Source organism: Esox lucius, chromosome 5, assembly GCF_011004845.1.
Source record: "Esox lucius isolate fEsoLuc1 chromosome 5, fEsoLuc1.pri, whole genome shotgun sequence".
In the NCBI taxonomy this organism is placed as follows: domain Eukaryota; kingdom Metazoa; phylum Chordata; class Actinopteri; order Esociformes; family Esocidae; genus Esox; species Esox lucius.
In genome coordinates, this window is record NC_047573.1 from 20,746,750 (window position 1) to 20,774,473 (window position 27,724).

General features: G+C 43.7%; 3 protein-coding genes across 5 annotated transcripts in view; 1 reads left to right on the forward strand and 2 right to left on the reverse strand.

Moving 5' to 3' along the window:
- Nucleotides 1–1,202: 1,202 nt before the first annotated feature.
- Nucleotides 1,203–5,950, reverse strand: cntd1 (cyclin N-terminal domain containing 1). 2 transcript variants are annotated; one of them, XM_010888678.4, is made up of 7 exons: nt 5,665–5,950; nt 4,731–4,806; nt 4,484–4,658; nt 4,216–4,378; nt 2,899–3,043; nt 2,011–2,107; nt 1,203–1,822 (listed from the first exon to the last, which is right to left on the reverse strand). In XM_010888678.4, the coding sequence occupies exons 1-7, from the start codon at nt 5,831–5,833 to the stop codon at nt 1,706–1,708; spliced, it is 942 nt and encodes a 313-aa protein (XP_010886980.1). In that variant the 5' UTR covers nt 5,834–5,950; the 3' UTR covers nt 1,203–1,705. The 2 variants fall into 2 exon arrangements, with proteins under 2 accessions (XP_010886980.1, XP_019902398.1); XM_020046839.2 differs by having other exon boundaries at nt 1,807–1,872.
- Nucleotides 5,951–6,017: 67 nt separating this feature from the next.
- Nucleotides 6,018–7,474, forward strand: LOC105021186 (cytochrome c oxidase assembly factor 3 homolog, mitochondrial). The gene is made up of 2 exons (XM_010888679.4): nt 6,018–6,299; nt 6,791–7,474. Exons 1-2 carry the CDS (start codon nt 6,101–6,103, stop codon nt 6,892–6,894), a joined length of 303 nt encoding a protein of 100 aa, XP_010886981.1. The 5' UTR covers nt 6,018–6,100; the 3' UTR covers nt 6,895–7,474.
- Nucleotides 7,475–7,540: 66 nt separating this feature from the next.
- wnk4a (WNK lysine deficient protein kinase 4a) overlaps nt 7,541–27,724 on the reverse strand; it is a 43,063-nt gene continuing 22,879 nt past the window's right edge. The window contains exons 5-19 of one of the 2 annotated variants that reach the window (XM_020046838.3): nt 27,470–27,558; nt 26,786–27,005; nt 22,568–22,964; nt 21,411–21,586; nt 21,132–21,211; nt 19,702–19,840; nt 18,447–18,563; nt 17,437–17,595; nt 16,013–16,067; nt 15,671–15,814; nt 12,447–13,333; nt 12,151–12,247; nt 10,131–10,770; nt 9,685–9,982; nt 7,541–9,182 (exon numbers count right to left, since the gene is read on the reverse strand). In XM_020046838.3, the coding sequence (XP_019902397.3) occupies nt 9,174–9,182; nt 9,685–9,982; nt 10,131–10,770; nt 12,151–12,247; nt 12,447–13,333; nt 15,671–15,814; nt 16,013–16,067; nt 17,437–17,595; nt 18,447–18,563; nt 19,702–19,840; nt 21,132–21,211; nt 21,411–21,586; nt 22,568–22,964; nt 26,786–27,005; nt 27,470–27,558 (3,507 nt within the window). In that variant the 3' untranslated portion in view covers nt 7,541–9,173. Of the gene's footprint in view, nt 9,187–9,684; nt 9,983–10,130; nt 10,771–12,150; nt 12,248–12,446; nt 13,334–15,670; nt 15,815–16,012; nt 16,068–17,436; nt 17,596–18,446; nt 18,564–19,701; nt 19,841–21,131; nt 21,212–21,410; nt 21,587–22,567; nt 22,965–26,785; nt 27,006–27,469; nt 27,559–27,724 lie in introns of both variants that reach the window. The other variant, XM_010888680.5, reaches the window with a different exon arrangement.

Sequence of the window (27,724 nt, forward strand, 5' to 3'; positions counted from 1 at the left end):
CAGTCACCAGATCTCAACCCAATAGAGCATCTTTGGGATGTGGTGGAACGGGAGCTTCGTGCCTTGGATGTGCATCCCACAAATCTCCATCAATTGCAAGATGCTATCCTATCAATATGGGCCAACATTTCTAAAGAATGCTTTCAGCACCTTGTTGAATCAATGCCACGTAGAATTAAGGCAGTTCTGAAGGCGAAAGGGGGTCAAACACAGTATTAGTATGGTGTTCCTAATAATCCTTTAGGTGAGTGTATATTTATCAGTCTGGCCCCGTCTCCCCAACCCATCCTTTGCTAAGCCCCTGCCGGTGCCTTGGTAGCCTGCACTACATCGGCCTGAAGAGGTGAATCCAGGCTACAATCCAATCAGGTCAGTTTGGGTTAAATAACTGCCTGCCCTGTTACTGAAAATAGGTGATTTAATAGTTTGAATGATGATTTCTGTATTCGGAATACAATCAAATGTACTAAAGGTGTGTTTTTCAGGGACCACAATATAGGCAATCCAAATCTGTGAGTTTGGTACGGGGGAACCTAGCACTAGACCTATATGACTTTGACCTTTCTGCATGGGCGGATCATGTGGGACAATGTAAATATCTTAAGGCATTATAGTAAAGTGCTAGCAGTAGTATATTAGGGACACTGCCGTCCCGGCCATCCCCGGTCCACCAGACCCCTCCAGAGATCTACATGTTGCTGCTAGTCCAGTAGAGGTTGTCATAGTTACTGCTGGAGTCCGATTCAAGTAACAGTGCTGTTTCTACGGTATTCTCGTTCCCCAGTGCTATAAACTTACCAGCCTCTGTTATATCAGTTAATGCTGTTGTTATACCATCAGAAAATAAGGATATCAAAATGACAGGTTTAGATAAGGACTTAGTTATATATATGTATGTATGTGAGGACTTAAGATGGCTCATAATGCTACCTCTAAATAATGCAGGATAATTAATTGGTACATTCATGATTATGTGCTCTAGATTGGGTAGAATGAAAGTGAATATTGTTTTTGTATCTTAGATGGCTACCAGACTGGGAGTGACCAACCCACTTGATACCTTTGCCCCTCTCTCCCTTATTTTAAATCCTGGGTGAAGTGCTTGTTAATTATATAATGAAGTTTTTAATCCTTGATACGGTCCACCTTTTTCTATGGTACCACTCGGACAGAAGAGAAATACAAAAGCCTTCATAAAGAGGTGGTGGTGCGTGAAGCATTCAATATGTTTATTGCAAACTATTTAAATTAAATAAATGTATTTCTATCAATTACATTTCTACATCTAGTTGTACATTTCTACATTTCTACATCATTTCTACTTTCTAGCTTTACAGCAGATTCCCTTTTATATTGCACATTGTGATATTTAACATAAATTAATTAAAACATGGAAGAAGCCATTTAAAATGATATTTGTTAAAGCAGTAAACCAAGAAAAAGATTCCATCACATCCATCAAATACTGCGGATGGATTCTTAAAGAAATTAACTACAACATCAAACTCAGGAAGTTTGTGTTTTAATTCAATGTTAGGTGTGAACCTTTCAATGTTATTACATACAAATGCTGTTTTACTGTACTCTCTTTCTCAATGGCTTTCTGTTTTTAATAACTTCATGTAACCTGTAGCTGAGAAAACATTGCTCATTGTAAAGCAACAAAAAAAACAGGCATAAATAAAATGTGTGGTTTGGACTGGGCTCAAGTTGCAGCGAACGTGGGAGAGTTGTTCTGGGTAATGTGCAGGAGGGTAACATGTGTGAAATCACTGATGCTCTTCACTGAGATCCCGGCGATGTGACTGAGCTCCTCCACTACCTGGTGAACAACAGTAGGATCGTTACCAGTTCACTGTTCTTTACCACAGCCTGCACTGTGGTAAAAAAAAGCACACTCTTGGTTTTAACTTAGCAAACTGCAACATATAGCTGTAAATTGAAGAAGAAATAAAAGTTGCCAAAACAAAAAATGGACAGATTACAAAAAGGATGTATTAGGTAATTCACCAGTTCCCAGTTGAAGACATTGAGGATGTATGCGCCTACTGCAATGACACCAACACCAAGAAGCATGCAGTCTTCAGTCACTGACACAAAGGAATTTCTGTTGGTTTTCAAAGAAGACACATTATGACTTCCTGATGACTATACAGTACACACGTGACCTGCCTATTGACAGATGAAGACGACTGCTATCAATAGCCTTTGTTAAAGTAGTGCGCTTGTTTGGCACTAGAAACGAGTTACCTGAGAATTACATGAAAATGGTGATGCTGTGTGTTGTTATGATTCTGAAAGGTCAGATGGCAAGCAACAAAGACAAGAAACTGCTCTCTGGGGCAGTGTCTCCCAACCTTTTTCAGTTACTGTACCCCCAAAATGTTTTTGCACTGCTTTCAGTACCCCTGAAGTACCCCCTCATGTTAATATCACTAGTAAGTCTATGGTGTCATGAGTGTTTTACAGTACCCCCTGTGGAGAGGCCAAGTACCCCCAGGGGTCCTAGTACCCCTGGTTGGGAACCACTGCTCTGGGGAATAGGAAAAGTGGCTTGTTTCAGGAGTGGCAACTTTTTCAGCCAGAAGAGTCAATCAGGCTCACTTAGGGTGACAATATCTCATAGCAATTACTTTAAATGTATATATGTTCCTATATTAAACAATGTTATTGTACAGCAAGTTATTGCTAGATTAAATTAACAGGTATCTAGCAGAAGAATTTTCGTCAATGTTCAGGTCACCAGAACCTTGGTACATACTTTATTAGAAGAACCAAAATATCTGCTTTAAATGTGTACATTTTGAACACTGTTTGACAAGTACTTGTAAAACATTTTGCCACCGATTGGTCAATTACTCATTGTTAAAAACAAAAAGAAAGTAGGACGCTACCTACCTCTGTTCCTCTGACGGACTCAAGCACCCAGTGGTGGCCACCAGCAGGGAGTCATAGATGGCCTTCCTCTCAAGGCAAATAAACTGAAGCACACGACTGCATAGTTGATGCAGGTGTTCCAGGGGAACAGAAGAGTCATTGTGCCCTGCAGGATGGGATGGGTAGTGACTAAGTCATCACTTTCATACCAGTATCAGATTCCGTTTTATTTGTACTTTAAGACAAACCCAACATTTTACCAGGTATAATGACACTGCTAGCAGTAAACAGCACATAGGGACAGAATACACAAAATCAATGCAAAGTATGCAATTATATACAGCAGGTGGTGAGCATCGGAGTATGTGAGCAGATGAGCTGTCAGAAATCCCACTCACAGAGGCACACTGCTCCCAGAGTTTAATAATCATGTTCCTGCTCAGCAAAAAAAAAATCACTCAACTGTTCAGTATTCTCACAGGAAATTCCGGAAATGCTGCGCCATACCGCTCCGTTAATGCCTGGGTTTCAAAACATATTTAAAAAAACATCTCATCTAATTAGGTAAACTACTATTTGGTTTTGAAGTAGGCCTCAAAGCACGCAGCAGATGTATAGGATGATGAAGGCAACCAAAATGGTCTTCATAACAGCAGAGTGCTACCGGAGTGAAATTGAAGCAGGATGATTCTTTCTGTGGATGTGTTGGACGAGGTAAAAATAGACTCTCCAATGGATGTCTAGAGCAGGGTCAAGACAGCCTGGGAGATTTCTTAATTTCGCCGACACAAGTGGTACAACTACAGGTCAGCCTTTGGTGGATGCTGTCCTCCCACATGAGATGGTGGGAAATCATGCCCCCAAGGATTTAAATGATTCAGCCAAATTGACAGCTCAGCCCTCAATCTGAAATGGACTTAAAACCAAGTAACACCAAGAAGCATTTGACTGCACCATAGGTGCCATCTGCAGTTGCTCAATTTTCTGACTTAGAAATGAATAGAATTCAGCCATTACCTGTTTGTTTAGGTGTGAGGCACCCATTGCATGGCAAGGGAAACTGAAACTTTCTGCTGCACTATCACCCTAGAAATGATTCAGCCAGGGACCACATTGCAGTAGTTTCAAATCCAGTGACGAAAGTTTGGAATTTTGCTTTACCCACGTGTGACCCGGCCCAACCCATTGTTTTCTGGGACCAATCGTTTTCTTTACGGCGTCAACCGCTGATTGCTGTGTTCAAGACTTTTTTTAATTGGATTGTATTGAGCAATGTGTGTTATTGGGCGGTAAATAACTTTGGACTATTGATTATCATACATAACGTGACAGACTTACCAAGCACCTCCAGGAGTATCTCCACATAAGTCAGAGGGTTGGGGGCATTTAGCTCAAAGTCAAGTGCTTTCAAGATCATCAGTTCTGAGTCCATGACAGTTTGCTTGGACACGCTGTGGCCCATCGAGTGTAGAAACTGCACTGCTGTGTTGTTATCAACCACCTGGTGAAAGAAAGGATGAGAAACATCACAGCTATGTTACAAATGGTGGTACCAACGTGGACCTATACAGAATCCCATTATAATAACAACAATCCCAATACTCACAGAGCTGTGCAAAGACAGTTTGCTTGCTAGCTGCACACAAGAGAGGAGAATGAGAGGGAACTTGTCTCTCAGTTTCTCATAAACAAGGTCCTCATAGTTTCCCGTTTGGGCAGCTGCTGCACCAGCCGGTGTGTGTGGGGTTGAACAGAGATCCTCCAGGTGCTTAATCATAAACCTGTAAGGGAAGTCAGAAAATAATGAATTGGTTGTACTAATATTGACATATAATTGATCATTCCAATCCTACCTTTCGAGTAACTCAGCAGCATGATATCCAACTAAGGGGTCAAGTCTCAATTCTTCAGTTGCCAGGAAAATGCATTCTGTTGAAATGATTGCCAACATCAAATCAAATCAACCTTCTCTTAGAAAGCCCTTTTAATGAGCAATTGTCACAAAATGTTTGGAAAGATACCCAGAAAACGTAAAGAATAGGAAGACTACACAAAGGTTTGGAAGCTGTGATTTCTGTAATAAGCGTGGGTGTTAGTAAATACTACTAACTGATAAGGTGCCCAAACATTTGCAATTGCCACGTGTAAAAAACTTTTCAGTCAGTTAATTCAGCAAACTGCATTTCAATTTGCATAAATATTTGAAGTTTTTGTTCACTGTAAAAAAAAAAATCATTATAAAAAAATCATAATTTGCCACGGGTGCCAAAACTATCTGTATATCATGTTAAAAAATTAACCCAGTTATAACACGTAGCCTATTCCTTTCTATTAAATAGCAATTATTCAATCATATAACATCAAAAAACGGCCCTTGACTGGGACAGGCCACAAGACTAAGAATGTCCTGCAATATCAGCATGTGGAGGCAGTTAAGTAAAAAAGGGCGGTTAACGTCAATGCTGGCCGTTACCAACCAGGTTATCCGTGCTTATCTAGCAGCAGAGGCGTAGCTAGGATCATAACACATTCGGAAATGTTCGATGTTCACGCTAGCGACGTCTATATTGCCATAAAGCGCGATCGGAATTACAGATTAATAGATAAGGGGCTATTTTTGGGGGGATGGGGTCTATTTGAGATCCGGGGCTATTCAGAAAAGAACTGGGGCTTATAGCCCCGGACGCCCAGGGCTAACGATGCCACTGTCTAGCAGTTGCCTGCAGTTATAGTTATAGTAGTAGGTAAGCAAGCAACTAACGTATACTTAGATAGCTAAATACTTACCAATCAATCTTTTATCTTTAAAATCCCCACTGTACCTCGATAAATTGCTAAGTTTCTCTTTGTTTCTGATGTTGAGATGTATGAGAAAGTCTGATAAGATATCAAAAGAAGCTTGCCCAAATATAAGGTTTTTGCATTGTCTTTGAGAGAATATTATATTTTTCGCCATAGCTAAAGTCAGAAGAACGTTTTTAGCTTGCTGTTGAAATACGAATTTCAAATGAAGATGAAAGGTCAGTATAAAAACGGCCAGGTTTTCTCACGCTGTCTGTTCTTTAATGCAGTACTTAATATTCCCATGAGATGGCGTAGATTCCGCATCGACATCTCCACAAACGTAACAAACCGCAAAAAATATTTTCAAGTGGGAACCGGAAGCTTCTGGGGGACCATTTAGAGTGTTGAACAAGCAGACAATTTACATTTTGTAGTGAAAATGGCTGACCGTAAACCGACGGCGGATCCTGAAGTCCCTTTTGCAAAGAGGATAGACCCGAAAAGTGAAGATCTTACAAGGGACGAGTTGTACTTTATCAGACAAGTGGAACTGGCACAATGGAAGAAGAAATCCCAGAAACTAAGAGGCCGTAATATTGCCACAGGACTTGCTATTGGAGCTATTGTAATGGGAATTTGTATCCTTGCCAAAGCACGTCCACACAAGGTTAAGGACGTAACGTATTGTGTTACAATTACCTAACTCAATAGCTAGTACTAACCGGCATAACAACCATTGAATGTATGAATTAACTAGCTGTTGAATGTCACTTTACACATTTACATTTGTTCTTTCGTAGATGTTATTATTGAACGCACGTTGTGGTGATGAACAACATTTACTACGTTTTTAATTAGCCTTGTTGTGTCTTGAACTGTATTATCTAGCGAGCTACATGAGACGTTAATTAGCTACTTGAGAGTTAATAAATAGAACCCCAAAGCTCGCTCTGACTGCAGGTCACTATTGACAGCGGTTGCAATTATAGCTGAGGTCGGGTGTGAAGCATGTCTGCCATAAGTGTATTTAATGATCTTGAAAGTACGTCATGGTGGTTATGTACATAGCTAAGCTTGTTAGCCTGCACATTTCCTGCATTTGCACATTTGCTTTGACTGCTACTCCTAGATGGCTACACGTTTTACTCGGTGTCACAGGAGAAGATTATGGATGAGCTGGATGACCAGGCCAAGGTCGCGAGGATGGGGGCATCAAAAACCGGTGCCAACTAACAATGATCAGTTGGACTGATCTCAGATGAGACTGTGCGGTGTGCCACCTGGTCTACCTGAATTAACAGGCGGGGACTAATGCTGACAAATGCTGGATTTACAACATTTCCCAACTGTTAGCCTCTTACAACTCAAAAGGCAGACATGGACCCCGTTTTGACCTGGACATGTAGGCTTGGTGTCGTTGTATTGCTCTTCAATGTGATTGAACATGTTTGTCAATAAAAATAATGTACTACTGCCCGATAACCCCTTCCCATTACAAGACACTTGGAACATGTTCATTAAGCACCATAGTGATTGAAACAGGAGAGACATTTCCTGTTAAGTGATTTCATGAATTCTATTTGTGTAAATTGTTTTGTAGTTCCCTACAACAGAATCATACCTTTTTTTTCTAATCAATCTATGAAAAAAAATATAATTTTAATTGTTAATTATACAGTGGCCTTGGCATTAATGGGGCTATGAGATACAAACACATACTACATTACAAAATATTTATGTTGTTAAAAGTATAATATTATGAATTTGTTTTTTTACAAGACAATAAATTACATACTATGGTCATTGGCATGTTTCATGTAGTTAAAGTCTCAAATGTACTCCTATTGCTACACGATCACAGAAGCAGAGAACACAATCATAATTCTAACTGTATTTATTACATATGTCAAAATATAATTTACAGAACATAATGTAGCCAGCAATCCTACTAAGTATAAAATAAGACATTGCAAGGGAAAGGCACAGATTGAGCATGGCAGGACAGGAGCTTTGCCTTTGGAAGCAATGCAATCGGCCAACAATCATACATTTGGTACATTCATATATTCAACAATGTTTTTTTCTAGAAATATATACATTTGTGGAAATCTTGGATGTGTCATCTGCAGTACAATTCAGTGTGTATATTTAAGGCAATGGCTAATATAGGCTCACAGTTACATTGTTATGGTAGTTGTACACTCCACTACCTGTGCATAGAAATATGCTACTGTATTTACTGTAAAGTAAATTAGTGACTACTGAAGTAACATTTACTAAAGTGCAGAGGGTGCATGAATAATTACACATTGCAACTCTGTCTGTGTGTGTGTGTTCGCTCACTGTCAATGTTTTGTGAATGTGCAAGAAATATAGGTTTTGAAAATGTAATTTAATTTCTAAATGCATTATTTCATATTTACAAATCTACAGTAATAGTGAGAACCAGTAGAGACTCAGTAGTCTAGACCTATATATTTTTATTTATGTTGAAATTCTAATATCAGCTGAAAGAGACGTTTGTTGCAATTAACCTTTCTTTTTTCAGAAAATCCGTGTGGCTGATTTGGCAATACTTTCAGTGGATTAAGGAGTAGGTTAAATTATGTTTCCTTCATATAGAGCAGGGTTGTATCCAAATTCCAATACTGCATAACCTTTTATTCTTCATTTTACTACATAATGTTATATTAAGACTGAAATCTAAATTATGTTTCTGCCAATACTATATTGTTCAGCAAGGTAAAGGTACTTATATTGTACTTAATGCCTAATGTAAAACAATGTCTTTCTGCATGCTTTTACATTTCCAGCATAATCATTTTTAATTAATCACAAATATTGCATCACTAATTTTACATTTAAAAACAGGCAGACCTATAGTAAAATATATGGACTACCATAGTCAGAATCTAGATGGCAGTAGCGAGCTGGCAAACAGACAGTCCAACCTGGAAAGTGAGTGAAAAATCATGAGCGCTGTTTTTGGAGAGCCATCGGTGATACTTACTGAGCTTTCTCCCAATACGTTTTTGCAATGATAAAGAAAAAAAGATTGATAAACTGCCCCTCAAATCTCTATAGTATCTTCTGCAAGTTATTACCAGCTTTTTACTTAAGGTACCAAAGGCAGAGCTGTTGATCACTGTGGTATTTTCTTTATGTATAGCCAACCCACAATTCTCCAGTATTGCATAGTATGGGGAAAGATATTTGGGTGCGCTACTTATCGTTAACTCTTTTAGGCTTTAGCCTCAGTTGGAACACTGTCCTCACATTCTTGATTTGGTGGCGTCCTAAAACAGAGGGCTCGTACTTCACTTCACCACTGTATCTGGAAGTGTTTTGTTGGGGGAGGGACTGATGACAGAGGTCCTGTGGTCCCCTTTGAGGTATATCATTCATTAGCTGTCCCTTCATTACTGTGGGTTAGTGACTTCCTCCAGCAGGATGGGCTTGACCACTGCAGTCACTTAAGATGAGGTAGTCCAGGTATTCTACAGCATACTTGGCTAGAGATTCTTACTGGTGACAGAAAAAATATGCAATGGTTATATATCTCTTCAGTACTGAGATGGAATAGAGCATTTTGCATCTGGTTTTCCGGTCAAACTATTTTAGACAGCAGAATACGTATAAGACTTCTGTACACAGGAGTTAAATGTCCTTTGCCTCAAACTGAATTCTGTGCACTAAATATACCACATGCTATTTAGAATGTACCGTTAAGTAAAACTATGCAGTCAGCTGCAAATATTAACATACTGCGCTCACCCATAATGACTGCTATGTCTGGAGCTCATTAATTTCTTCTATCCTGCGCTGACTTTGCTGATAGCTACTCCGCTGTGTGTACTTAGTATTACTGGGTTGTGCAGTTGTCCCACTGGGCTACGTGTAAACGAATGGACTAACTGTAAGTCGCTCTGAATAAGAGTTTCTGCTAAATGACTAAAAGCCTACTATTTCTAACCCGTGGGTACATGGGGACTTAGCCACCATGAAGACAAGGTGAAAACCCACCATTCTACTGACGTCCGAGGCGAAAGTCACCCCTTTAGAGGGCTTCTCCTGAGAGCTGCCGCCACTCAGAGAGTTCCTCCGGATGACACTTTGGAGGGAGAGAATTTCCAGGCGCTGCAGGCTGTTTCTGCGGGAGGAGGACAGGTAACTCCTCTCCTTGGACAGGCGGCGCTGGCGACTGGACAGCATGACGGCAGGAGAGACGATCCCTGCAGGCGGAGCCTTCCCCACCCTCTCATACAGCTCCTCGATCTCCCGCTTCTGGGTCGCCTGGAGACGCTGCACCTCCGCCAAGTGCCTGAGAGAGACAAGAAACATGACCTCGTATGTATTTACTAAGGACAGATGAGGAGAAATACGTTTCTGACACTTTGACACAGTTAAGAGAAGTAAGACAAAGGAAACGTCAAAATGAAACAAAACGGCTGCAGTCCCACTAAACTCACTTCTCTCTCATCTGCTGTAGCTCCTCCCACACGTCCTCGTCCTCACTCTCCGAGTCGTCACTGCTCATGCAGGTGAAGTTCCGGCTGTAGCTCAGCCACAGGTGGTGCAGGGTTGAATTGTAGGCGGGGCTCCCTGCTCCTCCATCCCACAGGCCACGCCCCTCAGAGTCCACTGCCGTGACAGACAGGCTGCTGTCAGCAGACGTGCCCATCAGGCTGAGGCTACACGTTCTCCTCCTCCTCTTCCTCACTCTGTGCTCTTCCTTTTTCTCTTCCCCCTCGTCTTGTTCTCCCTCTTTGTCTTTCTCCCGTGCTTTTTCACGCGGCTGCTCGTCGGTTCTAGCCCACCCTACCGGGGGCTCCCGGTCCTCCCCCAACGGGAGGTGCCGGTGAGGAGGGGAGAGGGTGAGGGATGTGTTTAAGCTGCTCTCGGATGCTCCATGCTCCTGCTCCTCTGTGCTGCTGTCTGAGGGGGTGGAGCTGCTTACGGTTTTGGATCTGGGGGGTCCAGAGGTGCTGGTGCCTACTGACTTGGGCCCGGCGGGGTTAGAACCCTGTCCTCCTGGTGGAGCAGGCACAGGGATATCCAAACTCGGAGTTACTTGGAAACGTCCTACTGTGACAGCAGCAGGCGTGGGATCTATGGACAGCAGCAGGCAGGATTAATATCAATACAGAGATAATAATAAAAAATAATGAATGATCACAAACTATAATGGTTTCATTTTATTTGCTATTAATGTTGACTCCTATTCACACACTGAATTAAGTAATGCTTTAGTTACGCAACTTTCTGCTGGAAAATCAATCTGACTGCTACACACTGAACTGTAAATACTGGCAAAGTCTAGCTGTGGTGAGGCAATAAGAAAAGGATTTAGCTTAAGGTCTGCCGCTAAACGGGCCCATCTACCCTACTGGCTTGAAAAGTTGCTTTTCTCTGTTTAATGGGAGCCTGGCTGTGCCTTCTCAAACAGAGCCTGTTTTGTGTGTTCAGAGTGGGCTAAGTTGCTCAGGGACTGGGGCAGAGAGGGTTGGTGTAAACATAGACAGGTAAGGAGGATGTGGGAGGAGAGGCCTGTAATGAGCTTGGAAGCCTTCTGGTTGGTCGGTTCTGCTGGCCAAAGCATCTTATTGGTCAATACTGGTAGGAGGGCAATAGTCACAGCTATGTATTGGTTTAATTCAATGGAACATTTCTGCCAGACGTGGTTGTGCAACAGATCTCCAGGCGCTTTGCTAGGAGGTAATATTGGCTGTATTTACACCGACAGCCCAAATCTGATCTTTCTGTCACAAATTGGTATTAATGTATGAGCTATGAATAAAATCTTATGTGAAATAACATGATTCTATCGGTTTATAGACAAATTAGTGGGAAATAAATATCATAATTGTGTTGCTTTTGTAAACGCAGCAAATGTCACAAACATTCAATGTGGACAAGTAAAAACTAAATACGGAACTGTAAACAAAGGGAAGGGCCGACTTTAATTAGGTCTTATTTAGGATGAGTACAACATAGCACAAATTTACACAACAAACAAATGGCCGCCCTCGTCGAGTGTTTGTGTGTCTGGGGTTGGTGTGTCTGCGTACTCTGTGTCTAAATACTGTGCATTTATTTGTGTGCTAACAAAAGCCCCATATGTCACGCGACACCCCTCACATCCCACCATCAAAAGAGAGCTTCTTTTATTGCGTTTTATTATTGTGCTTAAGCCCTATTACACAATAGATCATGATGTCATGTATATTATCATGTATTTTGTATTATTATGTATATTAACATGTGTTTCTGGTTGGACCCCTGGACACTGTGGTATATTGGCAATATTCCACAACCCCCCAAAATGCCTTATTACGCTTAAACCAGTTATCAAGGCTAGTAGAGCAGTGATGTCATGTCATTTCACGGCTATCAGCCAATTAGCATTCAGGATGCAAACCACCCAGTTGATAAATATAAACCTACACTACCCCCAACAGAGAAGAAGTGGAAAGTCTTTAAGGGCCTTACCTCTGTAACTGGAGGACACTCTGGGTTTGGGAGCGCTGGCCTTTATCCCGGGCACCATAGGTCTCGACATTGATGTGGTTGAGCTGAACGATAATAACTTTGGAAAAAATAAGGTTTATTAAAAAAAATATATCTTCACACAATAATTTGAAATTAAGTTGATAAAACATTTCCAGTAAGCTAGGCTTGCGATGTGCTAACATCAGCTACGGTATGTTTCAGTAAACAAAAATATTCTGCCGGAATGACAGCACGTGTCACTATCATAGTTATTTATGTTCTGGTTGATTCCTTACGGAGATCTCTGGGCTGTCTGGGGGAGAGACGGACAGGTCAGAGCCGGATGCAGAGTTGGACACGTCCGACTGGTCCTGAGGAACCATATAGCATCCCTGGGAACTGTTATGTAAATGACTCAGGGGTCTGGAGGACACTGTTTGCTGTGAAACCATCTGTGGGCTTCTTTTCTGGCTTTCGTTTCCCATTGTAGAGGGAGATACGTGGTTATGCTGCCAGGCGGGAGGCCCATTTTGAGAGCCTACGGATCCAGAACCTTCCATCCGCAGCTGTGGGGGAGTGTCTGGGCCCTGGTAGACACCGTGCTGCCGCCCTTGGTTGGGCATCCCACCCTGGCTGTAGTTGACCTCCACTGGGCCTGTCTGGTAGTGGGGAGAGTAGCTGGACGGATAGCCGGACTGGGAGTGGGCTAGCTGGGGGTGGAAGCCTGCCAGGGGGGGTATGCCCTGGTTCGCCAGGCTACTGGCTGGTATGAAGGATTGGGCCATGCTCATGGCCATGGAGATCACGCTGGCCAGGGAGAACAGAGGCTGTGTGTGGGCGGGCCACATGTTGGGGTGCTGCTGGAGCTGCGCCGGGGGGGTCAGGGGGTTCCCCTCACCACTGTACTCAGGGGTGCTCGGGACGTCAGAAAGGGGGCCACCGGGGGAGGCCGGGCCTGGGGAGGAGACCGAGGGGAACGCGGTGTTGCTGGCGACACGCGTCAGGGGAGAGTGGGCCACCGCTGGCTTGGGGGAGCCAGGGTTCACTGTGTAGGGGAAGGGGAAGTGTGTGTGGCCCATGTAGGGGGACATATGGTAGAGCTGCTGATGTTGTTGCAGGTGGGGGTGTTCTGGAGAGCACATGGAGTGTGGGTGGGGCTGATAGTGGTGATAGTGAGGAGGGCCTGGAAGAAATAGAACAGAATAACACAGTTGTTATTTCCAGAAGACAATAAGACAGCACTCTTTTACAAAAGGACCTCGACTCCACACGCAGAGCTTGAATTATCACGATCATGCGTGCTTCTCTGTTTTGTTTGAGGGTTGACATCACATGGAACTCCCATCCATACTAAATGATTCAAGAAAAAAGCAAAATGACCTTTAAACAACTGATAAAACAACATGTCTTGGCATGACAAGGTCTGTTAAGAGAGAAACACACACTCAGTGTAACACACCTTGACACACACACACACAATCCACACAGGTTGTTTTAGGTCGTTTTGTGAGACTGTTCGGTTCTATAAATGCATCAATGTTTTGTTATTTGACACATTTTCTGTGGACTAACTGCTTCTTTGACAGGAAAAATACGGAGATTCAAAAAAAGAACAAACAAACTTAAAAGAGCTAATTTGTGTTGCCACACTAATGTTTCAGGTCAGGGTCCTTCAGCATTTATATAGAGGCCATGGCAATACATTTGACAGCCACAGGCCACACCCTCTTCCTCAGTGTTGGCCCAATCAGAATATTCTATCAAGGGGATCCGAAAGTAATTAAAAAAAAATTGTATAAACAGAAAACTAGAAAAGGAACATTCCTCAGTGAGACCTGCTGGGCAACTGTAACCAAGTGGTCTATCTAACTTTGGAGCAACAACAAAAACTGTTTAACCCCAACCAAACACAAATAACATATTTCCTGAGAGGGAACTTCACACTTCACTAGAAACACTGTTTATGTAAAAGAGCAATGTCTCTATGGTGATTTTACTATGTCCTCACACAAACTCTCATTAGATATCTACTTGAGCAGAACCCCTTGGTTATAAAACAGTGGGAAATGTTGTCTTGTTGGTCCTTCAATCATCCTGCCAAGTGACATCAGACGGCAGGAACATAAAATCCCTTTTGTGTGGTGTAAAGATGGTTTCCATGGCGAACGGCTGGGTTTAGTCTTACAAAAGCCCTGTTTACGAGAGAGCTGTGATGATGACGTCATTGCATAACTGGTGATAACCAGAGCGGTCGGTGGTACATGGAGACAAATCCAGTTATGGGTGATTTCTCGATGGCGTCCTATTCGTCAAAATGAAGTGCACTACATAGAGGATAGGACGCCATTTGGGCCATGGACGCGGATTTGGTTGAGACCAGAACATTCATGTAGTGAGGAAGGACTAGTTTAAACATTTCAAGTGAGACGGAAGTTGAAAACATGTGTATTTTTTACCAGTCTTTAGTCAGTTTGGGAAGACTCAAGTGGAGACTTTAGCTCGGGTAGATAACTCCTTAGGGACTAGAGCGAACCCCACTACACCACCGAATCCACTGATGTGACATTTAATTCAACAATGGCTCCCCACAGTCATGAACCAATGTGACACAGAAGAAAACCATCCGTTCACATGTTAAATGCAGATGGAAACAGTTTGGGCAAAAGTCCAGAAATGAGGTTGCAGGCTAGCAGACATTAAGAAATCTCACTGGGCTGTTGATATGTCCGGCAGAGTGCTGGTTCTCAACACCAGGCCTCGGGAACCAGAGTACTCCTGGCTTTCATTGTAGCCCTGTAATCAGGGAGTGATTTAGACCTGGGACGCAGAAAAACAGCAGTAGTATGGGTCCCCAGGCTCCCGGAGATAATGGAGCCAACGGAGTTCAGACCTAATGGGTGGGGGAGGGCTGTGTTTTTAATTTGCTTCCAACAGCCTGTCTTACAGGGAAACGGCGTGGGAGGGGTGGCTCGGTGCATGGTTTTGTGATGAGGATACGTGTGTGTGCGGGCAAACACGTCGCAGAGTTTCATACTGTAGGTGCGCCGGGCTGGGTAAGCTATACAGTGAGAGCATTCAGGTCTTGAAAAGAGGCAACAAGCGTCCTTCAGGTGAGGTAATTACCCGAGAGGCCCTGGGGCAAGGCCGGCTCAGCACCAGGCAGGCACAGACCTGGGCTTTGAGGTGCAGGGAAGGTTAGCCGGCGCCATGCAAATGTCCTGACAATACTAAGAAACGGGCCAGAGGAGGGGTTTTTACTACAGTGTCGGCCCCGGTTTGTGTTCTTTCGCTGCCAGGATGACGACACGTCCCAAAAGGCACCCTGCTGCTCAATAGTCCACCATTCGTGACCGGGCCCTTGTCAGAAGAAGTGGCCTAGGTGTAATGGGGCACAGTTTAGAAAGCAACCGTAGTATTCAGCTGTGACGTTTCTCCTCTCTGTGCAGTGAACAGTAAACAACGCTAAGTGTCTTCAGATGTGACGGAGATGGAGGTGAGGAGAGGTGGGTAGTTGGAGTACCTGAGGTGTTGTGGAAGGACTGGGAGCGTAACAGAGGTCTCCCTGCTGGTGAGGCCGCCTCCGACGGACTGTAGTTGTCTCCAGCACCCGAGGGGCACAGGGGTGTAGCGCGCACTCCAACACCGGGACCGGACACGCTGTAGTCTTCAAGAACAGACACACAGACCCACACAGTCAGTCTCAGTCAGTGGGATGACACACGGTGGCATGAACACAAGCCAAAGCTCAGTGTTCCAACCCACACTGAGAACGGCCATGATTAGACCTGAACGTGAGCGAAGAGAGACTAAGCACCAAAAGATGATGCTGAGACGAAGAACTGAGTTTGTTCAGGTATCTCACCAGGTAGAGAAGAGGAAGAGTGTGTCCGTTCCAGAATATGATTGTGAAGATTAGGCTAGAACACAGGACACAGAAACACAGTTAATCTTATCCATTAGTATTTAGTATTAATGAATCATGTTAATCATTAGTTAACCCAGTGTTTCTTTGTGAGATGTCAGCTGAATTTAACTGGGATCATGTTAATGATCCATTATAATTTAGACCCATTATGACAACCATTAAGACCTATTTAGTGTTCCCACTCTGCTTTGGTCCAAACATTTGAACCACTATAATCTGAGCTAATAACTAACTGTAAACCCTACTAAAGAGGAACGCAACCCTCTAGAGTCAAAGCTTTATCTTATTTCCTTGAATTACTGTAGAGTAATGATTAGTCACAAGAGAACGTGCAGTAACAGCAAGGGAAGGACATTTATGTCTTGGAGTAGACTTCTGTCCTCCATGCCAAGTTTCTTCTGAGAACAGTGCATCTGAGATTAAAAAATAAAACAATTGAAGCAAATAAACCCAAACCACAATCAGGACAAAGACAAGCAGTTTTCAAATGTAGCTACATTCTATCAGACAAATCCCATTTTGTGTGGTTTTAAAAGGGGGAAAGTCCGGGGGTTTACGGTGGGAAGAAATTGTTCTGAAACATCCATGGGGGGGGGGGGGGGGGGGGGGGGGGGTCTAACCAAGAGATGTATTTGGATCGACAGCCTGTTTTCAATCAGGTCCTGGTCTGGAGCCAGGAATGAGAGATTTCCAGGATAGCCTGAGGTAATTATGTACCCAGGAGGTAGTGTGTATGTATGTGTGTGTATGTGTGTGTGTGTGTGTGTGTGTGCTTGGTGTGCATGCATGGGGTGTGGGTTTCTTGTGTGGGATGGATGTGTGTTCCATGGGGATGTGCATGTGTGTAAATGTGTGCATGCATGTAAGTGTGTGTGTGTGTGTGTGTGTGTGTGTGTGTGTGTGTGTGTGTGTGTAAATGAAAAATCCTAACTTTCTCAGTACATAATTAAAACATCTGTAGAGTTGGATGGCTGTGTACTGATTCCAGTCCATAACTCCTTAACCCGTCTCTGTTTCTGAGGCCTTGATACCCAAAAGGCCCCTATTAAACACACTTCTTAGTATATATTTTACAGTCTGGGATAAACACAGAAGGATGTGATGTGTTTGGAGTATAGTGCATTAGACACCATAAAACAAAAACTCTCTTCCATAACTCTTCATTCTACAGCCCCAGCCCCATGTGACCTCAGTAGGAAATCAAACATGGATTTAGTTCTATGGTCTACTCGTTAGAAGACACATTAAATGTGACCTAGAAAAATAGGCAGGCTGCTGGAATTTGATTCTATATTAAAGGCACCATGGTGATAGAAACAAATCAGTGATATTTATTATGGGTACCCTGAGTTGGCACCGACCTGTGATGCGGACAGCGAGTTGACCCCATTAGGGTACTGTTGGCGAAGAGGTCCGTGGACGGTCTGCTCCTTCATTAGAACCTCCGCCCTCTTGATGATGTCACGCATGCGGTGAATAAATCCTTCCTTTTCCGATGATAGGATGAACTCATTGTGCACCTGTAAAACACACGCCGTGAATTATTCAATGTAGCATTAGCTATAACATAATGATACTTAAAACCTGTCTGTCAATTCAATTGACTGTGGTCCACCTTAGCTATTCAAAGGCTTTTTGTGCAACCTCCACAAATGGTGCTAACTTCCTGGAGAGGTTTAGAGTTGGAAGAAGGGAGTTTGTGTAACTCTGTGAATTATTGGGTTAGTTGGTTGGTTGGGTGTGGTGAATGGCTCCTCATGTCAGCATGTTTTAATTAAGCCTGCGCCACTGTACTGAACTAATAACCACACAGGCTTTTATAACACCAGACCATCACAGTGCCAAGACTGGATGAACAAAAGATCACTGTGTTTCATTGAGAGTCGGAATAAACAGAACACTCAGAGAACACAACGAGTTCTAGAACCTACTACCAACCAAGGCCTAAAACACCCTTAGCTAATCATGCCCAGTGCTTCACGTCCTCCTAAAAAGACACAATTTCACGACATAGAAAGATAGAGACAAGTGTGTTTTGACTGGAAGTAGGACACTGTGTGAGACTGGAGTGGATAGGAGTCTGCTGTAAAGATAAACTGAAACTGCAGCAACATGAATTAATAATGTCCGTGGTCCCTGATAATAGTGTATATGTCAATGCGTTGTTTATAACAACAACTGGTTATTAACAATGATATTCACTTGATTAAATGAACTGAATCCCAAAATGACCAAAAAATACTACAAAAAGGCTGTAATATTTTATTTTAAGCACAGCTAACAAACTCCAAACAGTGTCAACACCAATAAGCACAGAATTCGATCAAACCAAAAGAAACCCATTGGTCATAACAAGAGGGAATGTACTAACCATGACGGCGGCAATGTCCTCTGGGTTGTCTCCATCCAGGTCGAACTTGAAGGTCACCATCTTGTCATTGTGAGTCTGTAGCTGACACTCCACCACCCGGTCGTCTTTGTCAGAAAGCTGCACCCAGAGACACCACCCTTAACGGCTGAGTTGGTGTGTGTTACATATAGACTACAGACACACTGAGGCAGCATCAGACATGTGTCTGTGTGTGTCTGTGTGAGTGTTTGTGTTTGTGTGAGTGTTTGTGTGAGTGTCTGTGTGTGTCTGTGTGTCTGCATGTCTGTGTGTCTGTGTGTGTCTGTGTGCATGTCTGTGTGTGTGTCTGTGTGAGTGTCTGTGTGTGTCTGTGTGAGTGTCTGTGTGTGTCTGCGTGTCTGTGTGTGTCTGCGTGTGTCTGTGTGTGTCTGCGTGTGTCTGTGTGTGTCTGCATGTGTCTGCGTGTCTGTGTGTGTCTGCATGTGTCTGCGTGTGTCTGTGTGTGTCTGTGTGTGTCTGCGTGTCTGTGTGTGTCTGCATGTGTCTGCGTGTGTCTGTGTGTGTCTGCGTGTCTGTGTGTGTCTGCGTGTGTCTGTGTGTGTCTGCATGTGTCTGCGTGTGTCTGCGTGTGTCTGTGTGTGTCTGCATGTGTCTGCGTGTCTGTGTGTGTCTGCATGTGTCTGCGTGTGTCTGTGTGTGTCTGTGTGTGTCTGCGTGTCTGTGTGTGTCTGCATGTGTCTGCGTGTGTCTGTGTGTGTCTGCGTGAGTCTGTGTGTGTCTGTGTGTGTCTGTGTGTGTCTGTGTGTGTCTGTGTGTCTGCGTGTCTGCGTGAGTCTGTGTGTGTCTGTGTATCTGCATGTCTGTGTGAGTGTCTGTGTGTCTGTGTGTGACTGTGAGTGTCTGTCAGAGTGTCCGTGTGTCTGTGAGTGTGTCTGTGTGTCTGTGCCCCATATTTGTGTAAGCATGGTATGTTTGTGCTTCCCCAGGCCAGTCTTGGTGACACGGGTCACAACAGAAATGCAGTACGGCAGGTGAAGAAATAACATTTTGTACTACCACCATCCCCTCAGAGAGGACTGAATAAACAAAAGTAACGGATATTCAGAAGGCCGGTGAGGGGAGGATGACTCAAAGTAACAGTATCAGACACATGGAAACCAGCAGTGTCACTTAAGTGATACTGTTCCATTAAGTCTAATTCACCAGGTATTATAAGCCATATTATTATTCTTATTTTTTGTCTTGGATTCATTCATTGATGATTGATTTTCTTTACCCCAGTGATGCGCAGCCTTGAACGGGCCCTCTTCCGGAACAGTTTGCTGGCCATGCGCCTGGTGGCAGTCTTGCCGCTCCGCTCTGATAGGCCCTCGTAGCCGCCGTCACTCAAACCCGAGGTCACGTCGGAGGCGTAGCTTTGGAGGTGATTGGTGCGTTAGAAAAATTGCCGTTAGAATAAGTAATTTTGGAGTTAATACATGGACGATGCTATGAGACAGAAATGACTAGCCATCAAAACCGGATCCCTGCGTTTTGGTTCAGCAACCGATTGCGATTTTTATTTGCTCCAAATAAAACCTGTGGTACGGAACATACATATATATATAATGTGTTACAACATGGGCGTAAAGGGATGAAGACACACCTCCTTCTGAAAACAAGTGGTCATAGGAGAGGAACAACAAAAAAAATGTTCTCTTCAGGAGTGTAGCGTTTATGTCATGTGTTTGGTTACTCAGCCTTGAGAACACGCAGTACTTTTTAAAAAAGCCTCATGGTTAATGAATTGAGTCCCCTGGGTCTTTAAGTGCCAAGGACCCTCCCCCTCGCCCTCTATCATCCATACATCTCTCCCCCACTCTCTCCCTCTATCCATCCATACATCCCACTTTCCTTCCCTCCCTCCCCCACTCCTCTGGGGCCAGTAAACATTTACAGACAGACACTCTATTGATTGGTTCCACAGTGCTTTTTAACCATCCTTTAAGATCGGAAGCACTTCTGGGTAGCAGTGTTATTCGCCTACTTAGGATGCAGGAAATGGAAACGTTCTAGTTTACATTCTTCTTGTTTCTGAGGTTCTTGTTTTGACTTAAGTTTTACTGTATGTCTCAGTGTTTTACTTGTTCTTTTTTTTAACTGTTTACAATATTTCCCAATGGAGAATAAAAGTGTCACCCAATACTGACAAAATATAGCGTATGTGCAAATTCTAAAATTTATTCACGCAAACACACAGTTTAGATTTGACCATCCTCGAGGGACTGTCCTTAACTCTAATCCCCAAAAAATGAAATCTTAACCTTAACTTTTAATCTTGATATAACATCTTGATATAACATCTAACTTGAAAACAGACCACTGAACCATCCCCACAAGGTCACATTGTCCGTGTTTTACTACCATTGCAGGGATTCTTCATCCCCATCACGATGGACATAATCTAGGGGCTTCCCCACAGAGAAGAAAGCCACCCACATACTGCTAAACAGAAAACACACTCATCAGAAACATCTGATACCACAGTACAACAGAAACCTCGGTAAACAGAGCAGAGAAGGAGGGCTAATAATTCCCTGCGCTCAGTCCGTTTGGACACGCAGATGTGTCCGTAGGCTTATGAAGCCAAGGGGTTTGACACGGTTTCTAATAAAACTGGACGGGTAAAGCATCTATTCCGGAGTGGAGGGTGATTAGTGTAGCTACCTGTCCACGGGTGAGTTGAAGTCGCTGGGAGAGTGCCCTCCAGAATGCCCCTGATCCATATCGCCCAATACAGCAATACTCTACACACAGAGGAGAACAGGGACCAGTTAGCTATGACCCAAGAGATATTTGGTGATATACACATGGGTTACTAAGGTAATTCAATGAATCATTTGATGGAGGTATTGTAATCCCTAAATAGGGGCGGGCCATGTAAGACTTGTCAATCAACATCTCCTCTCCACTGCTCAACTCGTACTATTTACACCGCCCACTCACAGAGGGGAAGCGAAGGGCCGGGATAGGGTGGTGATGAGGCAGTCCGTTGAGGGCACCAGGCCCAGTGTTCTGGGTCGGCGTGGGAGGGGTCATGGTTAACCCACTGAGGCTGACCGCTGTCTCCAGGGAGTCCTGGAGGCCGGAGGAGATTAGACAGGCGTCTGTCTCGCAGTCAGCTGTCAAAACAAACACAAGACATCAGCCATGTGATTGACCAGGCGGGGCCTGACTGAAATATTTTTTTGTTGGTGGTGCGGGTGGCTTGGGGGGGGGTGTGTACTGAGGCTTGGCAAAGCATGTTTTGTGTTATCTATATATTTATTTTTAAATGATGCCCACATTACATTTTCCTGAGCTAACGGCATGACTACTCAACCGCAGAATCTCACATACAACCATAATTAAGCTATTTAGTTGGTCAACTTGTAACATTCAAACTGGACATCCTACTGTACATGAAGGGAAGCATTTCCCTATCGCTGCACATTTCTTAATGCAGTGGAGGGAAAATAGAAAACACCCTTGAAACCAGTAGGAAAAGGAGGATCACAGCTTTTTTTATTGTTACTAAAAGAATTTTGCAACTATTAAGCGTTTTTGCAACAATGTTTATCTTGAATGCACTGTGAGACCGGGGCTTAAAGGAACATGGTGAAGTGAAAACGGCAGTCCAACATACAGTATAACTGTCAGTAAATCCTTGGGACTAAAACTGTTAAAGTAATCAGTTTGTTGCCCACTAGTGACGACATAATGATTACATTACATGATTACATTGTAATCTCATTAGCCGAATCATTCAAATGTGGCAGGTTATGTATGGGCGCTCAAACTAGTGACACCCCACCTCCAAAATCTCAACTCTAGCCCTGCATAAGACCATTCAAGAATGAATTATTCAGTTATCTATCAGCTCTCATTCCTTTCTCTCCAGTCAGGGTCATTCAACGCCACAACAGTTAGGAAATCGACAAATAGCCCCATTTACTGTGTAAATCAACATGGCGTTTATACCCAGGGCATGTTAATGAAACTCAACACCCTAGGTCTCAAGGTCGAAAACAGACCCCTGCATCCTAAACAGCCCTGGTCCCTAGTTAGTGCCCTATTTGACACGCAGACACAGTGCGAGTAAGCTGAAGGTCGAGTGTCCTCACAGTTGGCGGAGGAACAGCTGTTGTGGCGAATGTGGAAGTGCTGGTGTTGGTCAGCCTCCGGCTCCTCCGGTTCATGACGGTTGATGCCGGACTCCGCTGAGCTGTTGACTGGGGACAGGGCACGGACCGGGGGGGTGTGACCCCGACTCTGGGCGGGGTGCGGGATGCAGGCGGGGCTCTGGGGAGTCTCCGGCATTAAGGGGGACCTGCCGGATTTCGGGGAGGCGGTCTGCTGCGTCCGCTCGGGCTCTTCCTCCAAAGCCTCCTCCTCTTCCTGCTTCTTCTTCTCCGCCAGGCGCCTCAGTTTCTCCCGCTGGCGCTTGGTGGCGTTGACACGGTCTCGGATGGCCTTGGCTACCGGCTTGAAGTCGGCCTCGCACACGAAGCCCAGCACCACCTGGGAGACGGACAGGGAAGAAAGAGCCCGGGTAACATACCGGTCTACAAGCATCCTGAGTGAAACACTATTCCATTGGAGTGCACCCACAGGCAACAGAATGGTATTTGGAATGCAGGAAAGGGAACATCACAAGGCACAAGGCTGACAAACGGTGGGAATAGTTCACGCTCAATGAACTAGCCGTTTGGAAAAACAGTAATGCATTGAGGTCTTCATCCGGTTCTTTCTATATGACATAGTACCACACATGACAGGAGGCACGTCATCCACAGCTACGGAAGTCTCATCTCAGCCACAAAATGCTCACAGGGCAGGAGACTTGGGTCGGTTTCTGTAGCCCGGGGCAGCTTGGTGTAGTTCCTTCCTGTGTAGATAATCTAATGTACTGAGTGGATCTTGTGTGCGTGTGGAGGGGCTGATCGGAGACCAGTCGATATTCTTAAGGAATCAGTATAACAGACACAGTTGTTAAATAAATAAGGTGAACAGTGCCACCGTCCACCCAACTGATCTTATTGTTGTTACTATTGTGAAAGACTCTTTTTTCGCAGAACTTTATTGTCGCTGGAACATGGCAAACGGACGTGGCAGGAGGTAAACCTTTAGGGAGGTCAGCTTTAAGGGACAGCGGTACATCCTGTCCCAGTCAGAACTTAGTGCTCTAAGCTCAGACAGGCCTGGAGGACAGTGGCTGCATTCCAAATGGCACCCTATACATTGCATCGTCCTGGTTCCCCTGTAGAGAGCACTACTAAGGCTCCGGTTACAAGCAGTGTCCTATATAAGGAACGGGGTGCCATGGGGGGAAGCACAGAATATCTGTAAACGCTCTCTCAACACCCAGTCTGAAAACACTATAAGACTCCCCAAGCCCAGAATAGATGTCCTGGATGATAATAAATGAGATGCTGGTGAAAAGGCAGGAGGAACAGGTAAGGAGTAGTGGCTGTGGGCCAGTCCAGGCCCTCATTAAAAGTCACCTCTGCTAAGGGGCCTGGAGGACACATCCAAAACTGCACACCGTTGCAGAGTGCACTATGTACGTTTACACTGGGTACACTGTAGTGCATCAAGGGAACAGGGTGCCATTTGGGACCGAACTCAACGTGTCCTGTCCGAGATACATAATCATATTTAGAAAGAGTGACCACCACATTAAGCCTGAGCCTCCCTCCCTTCTAACATTTCTACTGCAGATGATTAGACGTCGAGCTGTGAGCTTGACACAGTGTCTTCAGGCACGAAAACCTCACCACATCGGCTTAGCATGGATTGTAATCGCATAATAAACTCTGTTGAAAACCACATTCTTGGGGAATCGCATTCACTGTTTCTGTTGGTGGGGAGTCAGTCGCGAAAGGCGGTTCTCCAAAAGATACATTTACATTTTAGCCATTTAGTTGACACTTGTATCCATCGCTGCTTACAGTCATTTCATTCATCTTAAGACAGCTAGGCAAGAGAATAGCACAATCCAGTAATAGTAACTATACTAACTAAAGTCACTATCACCAAAGAAAATACAAAAAAGCAAGCATGTGCAAGCATGAGTTCACTAAAGAGAATGTGTGTGCAAGAGTGTGTATGTGTGTGTGTGTGTGTGTGTGGGTGTGTGTATGTGTGTGTGTGTGTGTGTGTTTGTGGGGGGGGGGGGATCAAGGATTCTGCTACTTTAATTCAAGGGGAAACTGGTTTCACCTTCAGGGTGTCAGGACAGAGAAGTGATTTAACTGGGCTCTACAGCAGCCTTTCTCAAACCCAGTTTAGTGGGTCGGCGTCGGAGGCACTACCACCAAACTGCAGCACGTAATTCTTAAAAAAGTCTTACTGCTTGCAATGACGCTCATTTAACCATGCTTGCGCAAGTTTCCTCTAATGTCACCCATTTTGGCACAGACAGAATGCTTTTTCTATTTTACTCCTTCGAATGAAGCTGTAGCTATTGGAGCCATTAGCTTTAATGACTTAATAGGAGGACTCTCAGCAACGAGTGCATGCTTCGGTTTCCCTCTGCACTCTAAAGCCGTATAGAACACATAACAAGGTACTGAGGCAAAAACTGCCCTTTTTTTGGGCAATATAGGCCAAATACCACATACCCCTCATTCCATATTGGTTAATGTTTTGTTAAAAATCTAAATAAGAATGGCAACAGCCGAGATTTAGAAAAAATATATATACAAACCCGATTCCAATAAAGTTGGGACACTGTACAAATTGTGAGTAAAAAAGGAATGGAATAATTTACAAATCTCATAAACTTATATTTAATTCACAATAGAATATAGATAACATATCGAATGTTGAAAGTGAGACATTTTCTAATGTCATGCCAAATATTGGCTCATTTTGGATTTCATGAGAGCTACACATTCCAAAAAGGTTGGGACAGGTAGCAATAAGAGGCCGGAAAAGTTAAATGTACAGATAAGGAACTGCTGGAGGACCAATTTGCAACTGATTATGTCAATTGGCAACATGATTGGGTATAAAAAGAGCCTCTCAGAGTGGCAGTGTCTCTCAGAAGTCAAGATGGGCAGAGGATCACCAATTCCCCCAATGCTGCAGCGAAAAATAGTGGAGCAATATCAGAAAGGAGTTTCTCAGAGAAAAATTGCAAAGAGTTTAAAGTTATCATCATCTACAAAAAACTCTATAGGTCAAAAAAGAAGCCGTATCTAAACAGGATCCAGAAGCGCAGGAGTTTTCTCTGGACCAAGGATATTTTAAAATGGACTGTGGCAAAGTGGAAAAGTGTTCTGTGGTCAGACGAATCAAAATTTGAAGTTCATTTTGGAAAACTGCCATGTCATCCAGACTAAAGAGGACAAGGACATCCCAAATTGTTATCTGTGCTCAGTTCAGAAGCCTGCATCTCTGATGGTATGGGGTTGCATGAGTGCATGTGGCATGGGCAGCCTACACATCTGGAAAGGCACCATCAATGCTGACAGTTATATCCAAGTTCTAGAACAACATATGCTCCCATCCAGACGTCGTCTCTTTCAGGGAAGACCTTGCATTTTCAATGTCATGGCTGCATAGAAGAAGGATCCGGGTACTGAAATGGCCAGCCTGCAGTCCAGATCTTTCACCAATAGAAAACATTTGGCGCATCATAAAGAGGAAGGTGTGACAAAGAAGACCTAAGACAGTTGAGCAACTAGCCTGTATTAGACAAGATTGGGACAACATTCCTATTCATAAACTTGAGAAACTTGTCTCCTCAGTCCCCAGGCGTTTGCAGTCTGTAATAAAAAGAAGAGGGGATGCCACACAGTGGTAAACATGGCCTTGTCCCAACTTTTTTGAGATGTGTTGATGCCATGACATTGTAAATCAACTTATTTTTCCCTTAAAGTGATTCATTTTCTCAGTTTGATATGTCATTTATGTTGTATTCTGAATATAATATTGAAATATGAAACTTCCATATCATTGCATTCTGTTCTTATTCACAATTGTACAGTGTCCCAACTTTTATATAAAACTTGTATATTTTTTTTATATTAATGCTTTACTGATATAGACAGTGGTAAAAGAAAGGGGGCGGTATTGTTCTGACAGAGCCGTGAGCTGGACTCAAACCCCCGCTGCAGCAGTCAGACTGCATGCGACGGCAGAGGAGATCTTGAGATGTAAGAATTCCCTCCTCAACAGTCACAGATCATGCGCCCATGGTGACAGGCCCACTTGACATTTATTTAGCGTGGTCGCCAGGCGACCAAAACCCTGCTCTGAGGCAAATGCAGACATTGTTTATTAAACACCGCACATTATGGCAAATAAACCTGAAAATGTAAATGTGTGCTGCTCACCATTTCCTGAGCCACCTCCTCGGGCACGTCCTTGTAGAGTTCAAACAGGAACTCAATGGCGTTGTTGTCCTTGTACTTCCCATGGAGTTTCTTGGTGTCATCCATGCGGAGCCACAGCTTCAGGCCTGACTTCAACATGTCATCCTCCTCAGCCAACTCAACATGGACGCCGTTGTTCTCCTGGAAGAACGTGTGCTCCAGCAGATCCTGAATGGTGTACCTGAAGAAAATGAATAATGCAGCTATTACACTTAATGAATTAATTGTACACTTTTGTTTTTGCAGAGTGGCCTTTTATTGTGGGCAATAATCATGCTGTCTAATCAGCATCTTGATATGCCACACCTGTGAGGTGGATGGATTATCTCGGCAAAGGAGAAGTGCTCACTAACACAGATTTAGACAGATTTGTGAACAATAATTGAGAGAAATAGGCCTTTTGTGTACATAGAGAAAGTCTTCAATCTTTTAGTTCAGCTCAGGATAAATGGGGGCAAAAACAAAAGTGTTGCGTTTATAATTTTTGTTCAGTGTAATAAAGCATCATAATTACAACTCCATTAGGAAATGTATATATTTTAACTAAGCAAAAATGACTGTGGAATGTTAGTTCTACCATGTGTGTAACACATCCAATGTTTTACTAAATGTGAGGAAATTAAAGGAAGCCCACTGGACCAATACCTCTCATCTTTGTCCATCCGGATGCATCCTTCAATGATCTCTTTGAGCTCTGGGACCTTGACTTTGTAAAAACTGTCTGGTTTCATGCCCTGTGAAAAGCACACTGGTTAGCATTGCTTATAAACCTGCTTGGTTTCAAAATGGAGAGCAATGGTGACAGGGGAGCACAAATGTGGTCATTGTATTTGTTTCATTTGATGTTGCCTGAACAGAATCATGTTCCTTTATTGAACCGACTATACACACTATGCAGTA

What these genes read in the sequence shown, in the direction of transcription:
- cntd1 (XM_010888678.4), bottom strand. Translation starts at nt 5,833, where the DNA reads ATGGCGAAAAATATAATATTCTCTCAAAGACAATGCAAAAACCTTATA. An exon ending in GCTGCTGAGTTACTCGAAAG is followed by an intron (nt 4,659 to 4,730) that starts GTAGGATTGGAA and finishes CTTCCCTTACAG; the next exon opens with GTTTATGATTAAGCACCTGG. An exon ending in ATGTCTTCAACTGGGAACTG is followed by an intron (nt 1,823 to 2,010) that starts GTGAATTACCTA and finishes GTTGTTCACCAG; the next exon opens with GTAGTGGAGGAGCTCAGTCA.
- LOC105021186 (XM_010888679.4), top strand. Translation starts at nt 6,101, where the DNA reads ATGGCTGACCGTAAACCGACGGCGGATCCTGAAGTCCCTTTTGCAAAG. An exon ending in AGCTATTGTAATGGGAATTT is followed by an intron (nt 6,300 to 6,790) that starts GTATCCTTGCCA and finishes TGCTACTCCTAG; the next exon opens with ATGGCTACACGTTTTACTCG.